Consider the following 14,068-nt stretch of genomic DNA (forward strand, 5'->3'; position numbering starts at 1 on the left):
TACAACTTAAGAATATAAATGCACGACCTTAAATAATGTCTTAAGTTTAGAAGTTTCTTTTCTGTTATCATTATATTAAATAAATAAATTTATGTTGATATTTGTTCAGAACAAAACCCTAAAATAAGGCTAGTAACTTGACACGTAGTAATGCTTTAGGATTTTCTGATAAAATGAATATATTTTACTAGGATTATTATCGTTTGTCCGTGCGATGCACGGATAATTTTTTACGAACTCCACTGTTATGATATATACACACCTCATATTTTAAACACTTCATTTCCACATATTTTTGTTTATATTTCTCTCTCATATCATCTATCACATCTCATACTTTCTCTCTCTTATTTTTTCTTTTCTTCCTATCTCTCTCCTCATTCCACCTCTTCCACCTCTCATAGAGATATGAACGAAACATTTTCCGTTAACTATAATTATTGAGAATTTAATATTTAGGGAATAATACAATAATGTATTTACTAAGACGTACAATTTTAATTAGTCAAACACTTATATATCGTTATTATCTTATGTTTATGTTTATGTTTAAATGTTCTATCTAATTAGATGAGTTTCAAATGTTAATTGTTTTTTACCCCCTGTCGACTTGTAATTTGCCGCAATCTTTACTGTAAAAGATGAAAAGTTGGTTGGAGTGTAATAAGTAATAACATATTAGTTTATGAGGGAGATATTTGAAACTAAAAGAAAAATATCTATACGAACACTGAAAAATTATCTTGTTACCCGTGCGATGCATGGTCCTTGTCTCACTTGATTATTCACAGTTTTGAATCATAAATTCAGGGAGCAATTTACTATCCATATATTTGAAAATTTTCTAAATTCACTAAAAAAAATAGGAATATCTCTTATTGTTTTTTGAAAATAATATATATAGTATTGAGAGTCAACCACGGGAATATCTCTTATATAAGATATTTTCTCGTCTTTAGCTCTAATATAAGATATTTACTTAATAATACTCTTAGATTCACCAGGTTCTACAATAGTGGTTTCGTGTAAAACCTTTGATTATATTGCTCAAGGTATGGTCAGTATGGACATTTGAATTTGCGTCTTTGGAACTTATTTTGAAGTTATTTAAATAAGGCTTAATTCCACTTTGGGCCCCTGATGTTTCAGAAATGAGCGATCGGGGCCCCCCTGTTTAAACGTAACGGTCAGACACCTCAACGTTTCAAAAACGTGCTATCCAGCCCCTTCTGTTAAGCTCCGTTAGTTGACCAAACGGAGGCCCTTTCATTAATTGACGTGGATTTTCTTTTTTAGTTTAACATTAAATTTTCCCAAACGCATTCCCCCCCCCCCACCAAATCAGAAACACGCGATTTCGTAGAAGAAGAAGAGAAGGGGAGAAGAAGAAGAGAAGGGGAGAAGGGGAAAAGAAGAAGCTCGAAGAAGAAGGAGAAAGGAAGAGAAGGAATTCCCCCAAAATTTCCCTACCCAGAAAACTGATTCCATAAAACAAAAATCCCTAACCCCATGCCCAAATCTGCTTGACTCCCACCACCAAAATCCCTAATCCAATCTTCTTCTGGACGATGCCAGCGAGGTCAAGACGGTGACGGGGAGTCGGGCTCACGAAAGGGAAGAGTTCCGGGGAGCTGAAGGCGAAGGAGAAACCATCGCGTGCGATGGGCAAGGCATTCGTCATGAAGGCGTTGAAGGAGGACCTGAAGGTGAAGGACGAGGTGCTCCTCTTGTTGGACGGTGACAGGGACTTCGCGAGGGCGTGGGTTTGGAGGTGATGGGGTTTGGTTGTGACGGTGGTTGGTGGGATGGAGGAGGAGGAGGAAGAAGAGGAGAGTGGGTTGGTGGTGCGGTAGTTGTGGTGGTGCGATGGAAGAGGAGTAGGAGGTAGAAGAATTGGTGGTGCACTAGTGGTGGTGGTGCGGCCTCGTCGGCGCCCCATCCAGCTTCGCCGCCGACCATCTTCCCAGATCTGAAAGTTTTTCCCTTCCCAAATCTCCTATTTTCCCTCTTCACTATTTTCCCTTCCCACCATCTCCTACTCCTTCATCTTCATCATGAAGCTTTTCCAGAATTTATCATCATCATAATTTTTCTCTTCCAAATCATCACATCATCTCCTACTCCTTCATCTCCGATCCTCCTCCTTCTTCTTCTTCTCCAACTCATTTGTGCATTTGTTGAAGAAGAAGAAGCAATTGATATGAAATTGGGAATGGGTCAGATTGGATTAGGGTTCAAATTGGGGTTAAATTAAGGTTGAAAGGGATTTAGGTTAATTTACCAAAATTAAAAAAAATTATTATCATGTTTTAATATGTTTTATTAGAAAAATGAATTTTTTTATTAATTAAAGGGTCCCACGTCAGCATTTCCGTTTGGTCAACTAACGGAAGTGGACGGAAGGGCCCAAAGTTAACGTTTCTGTAACGTTAGGGGCCCTAACCGCACGTTTTAAACACGGGGGGTGTCAATCGCACATTTTGAAAACATCAGGGGCTCAAAGTGAAATTAAGCCTTTAAATAAATAGTGGTGTAGTCTAAAGTATCCATGTAAATGAGCTTTCATCATTTCTCAATGTGTTTGTCCTAAGTACGTATTATTTCACTGTATATTTTATTCAGTTTTCTTTTTTGAATAGAAAACTCATCTCTAGTTTCATTATACATAGTTCTTTTTGTGGCAAGTTTGGTGTACACAATGATTCAGAAACTCAAAGAACCAGAATCATCCATAATGCTTTTCTACCATACAAAAGAGAGGTTTTGCTTCAGAAATTATTTTACGGTGTTAAGTGAAATACTCAGATATGAAAGGGATCATAAAAGGGAACAGGTGATAACATTATATTCACACCTCCAATGTTGCCACTGAATGCATGTGCATTTCCTGAATATTGCTAATGAACGCATGTAACTATTCTGCTAGAACCTGACATTCTAAATTCTCAAAACAAAAGTCATGTCCTATGCATGATCATGACCATAGTACTCACAAATAACATTCAAATATATTTACAAAATATCAAGAAAGGGATCCAACTGTAATCTCAAACTAAACTAATTATAGTTTTGAAAAGCTAGTCAACTACTTAAAATATGAAGAACATTAACAAACTCCCAATGTCACTGGTTGACTGGTATCAAACTAAGTAGATGACAAGAAGCGTCATCATCGAAGGTTGACCATCATCAAGATATATGCACCCTTTTCTTTCCTGCAGATATATGCTCCCTTTAAATTATGTACCAAATAGCAATTAGAAAACCACAGGGATATCACTTCCATGAGTTAGAAAATCACATAAGAAATGCTAATGTTAACAAATAATTTGAAATACACACATTTACCACACACCAACGATGAAAAGATAAAATGTTTCCGCCTAAATATCCCTTGGCAGTAACCATAAAATTACCAGCAGGTTCACATAGTGTTTTCTGCACATGTTGGTTCTTATATTCAACCCTTGAAAAGCAAAGTCATTTTAGGTGAATGACAATCTTATTTCATACCATCTGAAAAATAATTTGTTTGAAGTTAAAACAAAAAATATAGCTATCCAGATCAAGTGAAAATAAGAGAGGGTTGGATTTCATAGAAATGCACTCGATCACACATTAACCTTATTGATATATGTTTGCGTTAGTTACAGGTTTCATTTTCTGATGAGAACTTGAATTTGCATATGTAGTTTCATCATAGGTATAATAATCAGAGAGAGCTGTAAAAAGATGAATAAAAGAATTTGTCAATGAGTTCAAGATAAGTTATAGATAAAAGAAGATTTATGTTTAACCAACTTTTATGCTTTGTCCACAACCTTCACTCACCACAACACCACAAACCGCTACCAGGAAAATAACATCCATGTCATAAATTTCTTTTCAATGTTACATTACATCAGTAATTCTTGACCTGGATCTTCTGCTCCTTAAGCCTAACAACCATGTAAAAGGTAAGTACTTAGGCTTACACAGTTGCTAAAAAGCTTATCTTGCAACCTATACATGTTCCCTTCATCATTAGGCATTCTATAAAGCCACATCTTTTAGCTTTCAGTTTTAAAATCATAACTTTTAATGATTTGATCAGAACCTCAACATCAAATGCCAAATACAATTGAAAGTGTAACTTATTGACACTAAATTAACAAATGAACCATCAATGGTATAGAATGATAGAGAAGATTACAGTGCAAAAGTATAAGAAGGAGATACACTTTAGTAAATTGCTGACATCTTAGCTCCTATACAATGATAGAGAAGATTACAGACTTACCAATCTTATGGAGAAAAACAAACCTAAAATATGAAAAATGGAGAATACAGATATATGTTAAAATTATCTTTGAGAATACATGTCACGGTTTGACCAGAAATATATGGTATCTACAACTCCAGTACTCAGATATGAAATAAATATATCAAACATCACAATTTTAAGCACCAAACTGCTCTCTATTCATCAATCTTTACCTCCTTTCAATCTCCACCAATCACCGCTCCTACACCTCAAGGCCCCAAAGAAAATTAAAAGTAAAAGGAAATAAAGAATTTTGAGCTGAGAGAAAAATTGTATACATACCTCTAACCCACGCAATGCACCATAAACAGTATTTGCCTACATCAGAGCACATCAAATTTTTTAGCTAAAAAAGTTGAAAGAATAAACCACACATTTTACTTAATTTGCTTAATTTGTTTGAGTCTATATGCAATAAGCAATAAGCAAAGCACAATTCCATCTCATTCACTTTTAAAAAAAATATAGACTTATTTTTGTTTTTGGATCAAGTGCTTGAGTAATTATTGATGCTAATATAACTGATATATAAGATGTATGTTATACTATAATCATAGTAATATTAGGTTGGATCACACTTTCCTAGTAAGGGAAAGTAAGAAAGCTCTTAAAAAAAAAGAAATAAAAACAAAAACCACCTTCAATTCAGCCTTTTTGCAGTAATAAAAGCAGGGTGATGCAATGCACTTTAGCTTCTACTTTCTACAAATGAGAGAGTCATACAACTTTTCCACATGAAAAATTTCCACAGGTTCTAGTAACTTGTAAGTTGCACATTCCATTGGTGATGGAGACTCAAGAGGTTCTAAATTCTAACAAACAACTTTAATTCCAAAATATAAAATTAAGCACAAAAAAGAAATGCAGCAGAATCAGTGAATATTTGAATCCAGTAACACCAGAAAAGTCAAAAGCTGAATCCACAAGTGGTAATTAGTGAGGAACCTACCTCAATTGTGACTTCCCCAGCAACAGAACCCTCCTTGGCTTTAGAAATCAGCAAGTTATAGCTTTCATCCACTCCAAGTTGAAGCATAGGTATTTCTATGGTTGTGTTATTGACAGTTTGAAGAGGAGCAAAAATGACCAACACTACATATGAAATATAAAGCCTCAATTCATTTAATAATAACCATATATCTGAATAAATAAAACTTTAGAATTATAAACAGAATCAGGAAATGTGTGCTTCAAAATTCAAGAACATTGGTCCAAGCAAAGAAAGAAACTATCACTAACTAAGGTTTGACACCAAGAAGCAAACATAGACATTAAAAATCAATCTTTAGTCTAGCGATTACTTTTCTGCTGTAAAATTACTTAGTTGGAAAGGTTAAAAGTAAAAGGACCAAATCAAATAACAACTTTTACATAAACAATTATGCTAGAATGTAAATAGAACACTACATAGTGGAAAGCCAGTGAGATTGCAAGGCACATGGTTTAGTAAGTTCACCATTAGGAAACATCTCCCACTTCATAATAACCCTTGCTCTGATCTTCAATGCTTCTCTCCTTTTCCCTAATATAAACAATACAATTCTTAACAATACAATACAATATAATATTCAAGATTTCATTACAGAATTTCATTAACAATACAATGCTTCGGAATAATACCCAATACTAACAATACAATGCCATAAGTAAAAGGTTCTGCATAAGCTTCGAATTGAATTGAAAGGTGCAGACATTGGGGAAATCAGTGGAAATAAGGGATGATTTAAGAGAAGGGCAAATGAGATATGGGAAAGCAGATCAATGAGGGGTTCACAACATGGGGTATTTATAGCAACATTGAACAAATTTTCTGGAAGACCTACAACTCTATCAGTGGTAGGTACTTGAATCTATGAAATGTGTATTACAAAATGCAAATTATAACAAAAAAAAATGAAGGGAATAGAAATACAGATGAATGAAGGTACGAAGGAACTGACCAAAAGATAGTTCAACCGTGATTTACTCCTTGGAACTGTAATGAAATCTCGAATACAGAGAGAAGGATGAGCAAGGAACAGTAGATCGATGGAGGTGTTGGACCATGAATGGAGCCACCGAATCGGCGTAACAGTGCACCGGCGGCCCAAAGTAAAGCCAGATCAATCGGAGAAGACATAATCGATGGATTGGTGAGAAGTGGGTAGAAAGAGGAACGAAAACACGGAATCAATCCTAAGGTACAGTTTGATGTGGAGAAAAGGACGGTTGTGGAAGAGAAATCAAGAAATCAGGAGGTGATGGATGGTTCGGCAGAGCAGGTAGAAAGGGAAAGGTTACACGCGAAAGAAATCGTTCATGACAGATGAGGAGAACCAAACCTAAATTCAGAAACGACGTCGTATGAACCCTGCGAAGTTGGAAAAAAAATTAAAAGAAGGATGGACAAGTGTCAAAACGCAATAGGATGTCTTTTAGCTACAGTAGTGGAAGAATAAGAAGTAGTAGATACAACATGAGACCCTCTTTTATAGTTAAAGTCTCCCCTAATTACATTCAAGGTGATATCGTAAATCACGCTCTCACAATAAAAGGGGAAAACCCGTGTTCCGTACTAGGGTCTATGAGGCAAGAAGGAATCTCAAGGTAAACCCTAGCAGAACACTAAACATAGAAATATCATGTATGAAAAGTATTATTTTATTAAGTGAGTAAAAAGATCCTTAATACAATGGAGGACCCCCCCCGCCTTTTATAATGGGTGGATCTCCTTCTTGAAGGATCAATGCCCAATTCCTAATATAAAAGAGTACGCTAGGCCTTAATCCCGCTTTCGGGGCAGCTCACCAGGTGCTTGACTTGCTCGCCTAACCATGTGTGGCGGGTCCCAAGGCTTGTGAAGGACCCGCCTAGTCCACAAGCCCACAAGACACATGCCCGAAGTATGAGGGCAAATTGTCTTAATTGTCTCAAGTCTTAATGAACATATGCCGCCCTTGGATTACTTGTTATGGAGATAACCCTTCGATTGGCGGTCACAACCAATACCCCAGGATGTCCCTCCACAACTAGCCTTTCCAGGCTACATTGCTCTAACCTTGACTCGGGCAGTGAAGTTCTCCATCTATAAAGCATATAGGTCGCCAACATGGAGTCATAAACATACAACTCACCGCAAGGGGGTACTAATAAAAGTAAGTGCCAACAATGACATAATAAACATACAACCCGCCAAAAGGGGCGACTAATAAAAGTAAGTGCCAACGAACCGTCCACGCCTGAGGAGATGGTCCGCCGGATGGTGAAATCGAGTTTGGGAAGTATCTGACTAGCCCACAAGCCCACAAGACACTGCGTCTGAAGCATGAAGGCAAAGTGTCTTTACTGTCTCGAATCCCCATGATTGCATGTTGTCCCTCAAGACTCGCCATGAAGCTCGCCCATCAAGTCATGCTCGTTTCAAGCCATGCTTTGTAAGACATACTACCTGTCTTTCACATGTGTTAATGTGGAAAACAATGATTAGCCTTTCCATCAAATATAATCAACATGCTTAATCGCCTCTTCATGGTGAATCATAATATTTTCAATGCCTTGGGTGTTGCTCTTTCTTTCTCCTCCATCTTAAATGAACAAGAAAACTTGTATATTGGAAATTACGTACCGTAGAGTTACTTAAACAATCAAATTTGAATAATTATATTCTTTAATCATGTCATCTTGAACTATGCAACAATTCTTTTAAGAACCTAACCATATTTCGACCATTCCAGAAAGTGCAAAAATGTGAAAGATAAGTATAGAAGATGCCAAATTATGTTATATATTGCATCGGCTTCCCTTTCTTATAGGTCGCCAAATTGGGCATGTCTTTTGCCCGCCTTATTTCATTTGAGTATCACCTGCAACAAGAGATTCATACCCTTTGCCAACTTTTTTTTAGTGCTTTACCGAGACTTGGCTCGCCATGGCGTGAGGCTTTACATTCATGTGCTCGATTTAAATTCGAGGCTTAGGCGCATTTTACTGGCCTTAGTCCTTTTATAGACGGGGCTTGGTTTCTAGTGGTCACTAGAATTGCCAAGGCCGTGTATGCTCAGTGTTGATGCTTTCTTATTGCGAAAGTCTTACACGGTAGCTTATACCTATGACATTTTTTCATGGCACACTATGGTTTGGCAACAAAGAGAATCGACTCCTGCCCATAAAGACGTTTCCAAAAAGTAAACGCCCGTGTGCGACCCGAGATAACTGCAGTTTTCTCTTTCTTCTTTTCTTTTCCTTTTCTTTTTCTCTTCTTTTTTTTCTTTTTCTTTCTCTTCTTTTCTTTCTTTTTTTTTTAATTTTTTAATTTTTTTTTCATTTTCTCTTTTCTTTTTCTTCTCTTTTTTTTTTCTTTTCAATATATCATGTTACAACTTGTTGTAACAGGAAGGGATGCCTCAACTGCATCTTCCTTTCCTCTTCCTCAACCTACTTGTTTATCAACATGTCATTTAGCCCGCCCATCTCATATTGCTCGTCAACAACATGTTATAGGCGAGCTCAACAGCTTCACTTTGATATCACATGATATTAGGTATGAGAGAAATTTAGAATAGGTCATCAAAGGGATAACATAATTAAATGAACTTCTCTAAATAAGCCGAATCAATACACTCATATTTGAGAGTAAATTGAAGGTATACCTGGCTTTACGTAAGGAAGATATAGAGTGTAATCAAAGTTGATACTATTAAATGAACTTCTCAAAATAAGTTGAATCAATACACTTATATTTGTAAAAATGATCAACGTTGCAATTGGGTCTACACATCACATTTTGAATTGAATTTGTAATCCTAGTTGATAATCATCAAATAGATTTCAACAATAAATAGCCTTGTATTTGAAAATCTTTATCCTGGCTAGACATACTGATTAAGGAAGCCTAGAGGCATTCTATTCTCCTTCTCCCTCCTTTGAAAACAAAAAAGAGATCAATGCCCTCTTCAGGACTTTTAGAAATCAAAATCACTTAAGCATGTCATATAACACAATAGGCTTATCACGGATCATTAATCCTAAAAAATCATTAACAAATCAGAACACATTCTTCACTCATATTTTTCTTCAAAAAGGCATCATTTTTTTTTTTTGGCTAAAAAGCACTTTTGGCCCCTGATGTTTTAAGTTTGTGCAAATTCTGCCCTTACTCTATTTTTGTCGATGTTTCTACCCCTCATGTTTTCAAACAGTGCACCATCTACCCCTCCGTCAGTCAGATGTTAAAAAACTAACGGAATGAGCTGATTTGGCTTTTTTTTTTAATATATTTTTTGGACCTATCACGTGGAAATTACAAGTGAAATTGGAAAAATGGGGCATGGGAGATTCAAACTCAAGACCTATAAGTAGCAAAACATGCATTTAACCAGTTCAGTTACATACATAATTGATATATACATCAAGCAAATTTAATTTATATCATTTCCTTGATCATCATCAACTTCATATGCTCCTATTCATCTCTACAATCCACTCATGAACCTCTCCTGAGAAAGCCTGACTGACAGAGGGGTAGACGGTGCACTGTTTGAAAACTTGAGGGGTAGAAACGTCGACAAAAATAGAGTAGGGGCATAATTTGCACAAACTTGAAACATCAGGGGCCAAAAATGCTTTTTAGCCTTTTTTTTTTTTAATCAAGCCACCATCAAGGCTATTGGAATTTTTCAATCTTTTTGAAAGAACATGCACAACAAATCTCCATCCAAGCAATGCTAGAAAGAGGAAACTCTACTATTTTCAAATATGTATCAGTTTTCATCTAGCACATATATTTGCACACCTTGTGCTTATACCCCTTCACACGGTAAATAATAACCAGCACATATGTAAGTTCTATATTAGTATCTCGAAAGAGCATACAAATTCTCAAATATCAAACTTTCTCAAGTATCCTTCAATTGAAATTAGAAAACCAGATTTGTGGCCACATCTACCTTTTCTCACTAAGCACATATTCATGATAATAAACTCACATCAAGCAATTCATGTGTATTTGCTGAACATTGTATAGGTCACACTTTCATGAAGAAGATATATTCCTTGAACAGTCTAGTTAAGCAGATATGACAATGAACCTAAGAATCAAGCTAACCTGGCTTGTAGCCTCAGTTGAAGTTTTCATGTGATCTGTTTTTTGACATTGAACTTCTTTTGGCTTTTCATTCATAGTTCCACTTAAGCACAATCTGTATGCCTTTGTCTTTACTATAATCATCCCATTCTTTACTATGCATTATTCCCTGAAAATTTACCTTATGAAAAGTTAGGAGAAACCAGATACTTAAAGAAAGCCTACTCCTTCAGAACAACACTCATTCAAGCACATAAACTCGATGGGTACCGCTTAAATTGCTCGCCTCAGCTGTTCGATTTAGGAGGTCCTGATATCGTACTTGGAATTGAGTGGCTCAAGACTTTGGGGGACACCTTGATCAATTGGCAAACTCAAGTCCTTAGTTTCTGGGAAAATGACAAATGGGTCACTTTACAGGGAATGCACACAAGCAGCGACACACTTGTAGCGTTACAGAGTGTCCTATCCTCGTTGTTGATCAAGGAAACTGAGGTCAAACCAGTGTTCTGCAAGGTGGTAAACAAAGTGTTTCCAGAAGACATTGCCTCAGTTCAAGATGAAGAATTGCAAGCGCTGTTGGAGCGTTTTGACATTGTGTTCCAGGAAAAACAAGGGCTGCCCCCGAGTAGAGGCAGAGAGCACCGCATCGTTCTAAAAGATGGGCAAGGGCCAGTGAATGTGAGGCCATATAGGTACCCCCATCACCAAAAGAATGAGATCGAGGCACAGGTGAAGGACATGCTCTCAGCAGGAATTATTAGGCCCAGCACTAGTGCTTACTCAAGTCCTGTTATTCTGGTTAAGAAAAAAGATCAAACGTGGCGTATGTGTGTGGATTATCGTGCCCTCAATAAGGTAACTGTGCCAGACAAATTTCCCATTCCGGTCATTGAGGAGTTGCTTGACGAACTCCATGGGGCTTGTTTTTTTTCTAAGCTCGATTTGAAATCCGGGTACCATCAAGTGTTGGTTAAGGCCTCCGATATCCATAAGACAGCTTTCCGCACCCATGAGGGGCACTATGAATACATGGTGATGCCTTTTGGGTTGATGAATGCTCCCTCCACGTTCCAAAGTCTCATGAATGATGTGTTTCGACATATGTTGAGAAAAGGGGTGTTGGTCTTTTTCGATGACATATTGGTCTATAGCAAAACGTGGGAATCACACATGAAGCAACTGGAAAGTGTGTTACAACTTCTGCAGCAGCACAGCCTTACGGCCAACAAGAAAAAGTGCCAGTTTGCTACTCGCACGGTGGAGTATCTGGGGCATCTAATTTCAGAATCAGGGGTTGCGGTGGATCCTCAGAAAATTGCAAGTGTGGTGTCTTGGCCAGAGCCAAAGAATGTTAAGGGAGTCAGGGGATTCCTGGGTCTCACAGGTTATTACCGCAAGTTCATCCAGAACTATGGCAAAATTGCACAACCACTGACAGAGCTCACACGCAAGGATTCTTTTAAGTGGGGAAAACGAGCACAAGAAGCGTTTGAGGAGCTTAAAAGTAAACTCACTACGGCTCCTGTTTTGGCTTTGCCCGATTTCACACAAGAATTCCGTATTGAGTGTGATGCATCGGGTGTGGGCATTGGGGCAATTCTCCTGCAAGGCAAGCACCCAATTGCCTATTTCAGCAAAGCTTTGGGGCCAAGAAACTTAGCAAAATCTGCATATGAGAAGGAGCTTATGGCGGTGGCATTAGCCATTCAGCACTGGCGTCCTTATTTGTTGGGGAGGAAGTTTGTGGTGTCCTCCGATCAGAAAAGTCTCAAGGAGTTCTTGAGGCAAAAGATAGTCACCGGAGACCAACAGAACTGGGCAGCCAAACTCTTAGGATATAATTTTGATATCGAGTACAAGCCAGGGAAGACGAATCGGGGAGCGGATGCTCTGTCTCGAATTGCTGAAACAGAGGCACTTGGTGAAGAATCCCGGAATGCCCTGAATTGCAGTGGGGAAGCAGGGGCATTGCAGACTCTCATGTCCTATCCGCGTTGGGACGATTATGATCAAATTCAAGAGGAGGTACAGGCTGATGTCCAATTAGCAAAGATCATCGCTGAATTGCAACTTGACCCTCAAAGTCATCCGGGGTATACCTTATCAAGGGGAGTCTTGCTTTACCACCAACGCTTGGTGTTGTCGGGGACTTCTTCTCTCATTCCCAGAATGCTCGAAGAGTATCATAGCACACCGCAAGGGGGACATTCGGGGTTCCTCCGCACTTACCGGAGAATTGCGGCTAACTTGTATTGGCGAGGAATGAAAAACACGATCCAGGACTTTGTGAAGCAGTGTGATGTTTGCCAACGCCATAAGTATTTGGCAATGTCGCCAGCAGGTCTCCTCCAACCGTTGCCGATCCCGGAGCGTGTTTGGGAAGATGTCTCCCTCGATTTTATCACCGGAATGCCCAAATCCAAGGGATTTGAGGCTATCTTCGTGGTCGTCGATCGCCTTTCTAAATACTCCCATTTCATCCCTCTGAAACATCCATACACGGCGCGAAGCGTTGCAGAACACTTTGCTAAGGAAATCGTTCGATTACATGGGATTCCCGCTTCGATCGTGAGTGATCGCGATCCTCTGTTTGTGAGCAACTTCTGGAGAGAACTGTTCCGATTGCAGGGGACACAATTGAGAATGAGCTCCGCTTACCATCCTGAAAGTGATGGTCAAACGGAGGTTGTGAATCGATGTGTGGAGACCTACCTGCGTTGTTTTGCTGCTGACCAACCCAGAACTTGGGCCTCTTGGTTGCATTGGGCGGAGTATTGGTTCAACACCACATATCACTCCGCCACGCAACAGACACCGTTCGAAGCTGTGTATGGCCGCGCACCACCAATACTGACGCGTTGGGTGTTGGGGGAAACTCGCGTGGAGGCAGTGCAAAAGGATCTTCAAGACAGGGATGAGGCGCTCCGCCAACTCAAACACCACTTGACACGAGCCCAGGAACGCATGAAGAATCAAGCTAATGCAAAACGTAGGCAGCAAGAATTCGAGGAAGGGGAATGGGTGTTCGTTAAATTAAGGCCCCATCGCAAGCTATCAGTAGCAAACAGGGTACACGCCAAGCTCGCAGCTCGATACTATGGGCCTTACCCAATCATTGCTCGAATTGGAGCTGTAGCTTACCGCCTACAACTCCCTGCTGGTTCGCGTGTGCATCCTGTGTTCCACACCTCTTTGCTCAAGAAAGCTGTTGGCAATTACTCTGTAGAATCTGAATTACCAGATCAATTGGATGGGGAAGAGTTACCACAAGTCCAGCCCATTTCTGTTCTAGCTCACAGGAACATACTTCGACAGGGGGCAAGTGTTCCTCAAGTCTTAGTTCATTGGCACGGGAAGTCTGCTGAAGAAGCAACCTGGGAAGACATGCTCACAATTCAAAGTCAGTTCCCCAACTTCAACCTTGAGGACAAGGTTGATTCTTCAGGAGGAGGCATTGTTGGAGCTGATACTCGTGGGCCTATATTGCATAACCAGAGTGGACCCAGGGAGTGGAAGGTATATTCTAGAAGGAGGAAGAGGGGATCTCTATGTAACTAATTCCCTAACAGAATAGAAGGGGAGAGAGAAAGGGTAATGACGGGAAAATGATTGTAACTGCCATTAGGATAAGAAGGCTGTAGAAAGGTTGAGAGGGTATCTAATTTGTTGCTTAGCATAGAAATGGGTAGGAAGCTGTGAGC

The 14,068-nt window shown here is 39.0% G+C and overlaps 1 protein-coding gene across 9 annotated transcripts; it reads right to left on the bottom strand.

Moving 5' to 3' along the window:
• Positions 1–2,860: 2,860 nt before the first annotated feature.
• Positions 2,861–6,644, bottom strand: LOC130714238 (uncharacterized). 9 transcript variants are annotated; one of them, XR_009011201.1, is made up of 7 exons: positions 6,244–6,644; positions 5,760–5,825; positions 5,253–5,395; positions 4,586–4,621; positions 3,624–3,938; positions 3,417–3,516; positions 2,861–3,215 (listed from the first exon to the last, which is right to left on the bottom strand). XR_009011201.1 is itself a non-coding variant. In XM_057564135.1 (5 exons), the coding sequence occupies exons 2-5, from the start codon at positions 5,782–5,784 to the stop codon at positions 3,141–3,143; spliced, it is 279 nt and encodes a 92-aa protein (XP_057420118.1). In that variant the 5' UTR covers positions 5,785–5,825; positions 6,244–6,638; the 3' UTR covers positions 2,861–3,140. The 9 variants fall into 9 exon arrangements, 3 of the variants coding, with proteins under 3 accessions (XP_057420118.1, XP_057420117.1, XP_057420116.1); XR_009011203.1 differs by lacking the exon at positions 2,861–3,215 and having other exon boundaries at positions 3,222–3,516; positions 3,624–3,722; positions 3,832–3,938; positions 6,244–6,641; XR_009011205.1 differs by lacking the exon at positions 3,417–3,516 and having other exon boundaries at positions 3,832–3,938; positions 6,244–6,639.
• Between the last annotated feature and the right edge of the window lie 7,424 nt (positions 6,645–14,068).

This window comes from Lotus japonicus, chromosome 4 (genome assembly GCF_012489685.1).
Source record: "Lotus japonicus ecotype B-129 chromosome 4, LjGifu_v1.2".
NCBI classification, from domain to species: Eukaryota; Viridiplantae; Streptophyta; class Magnoliopsida; order Fabales; family Fabaceae; genus Lotus; species Lotus japonicus.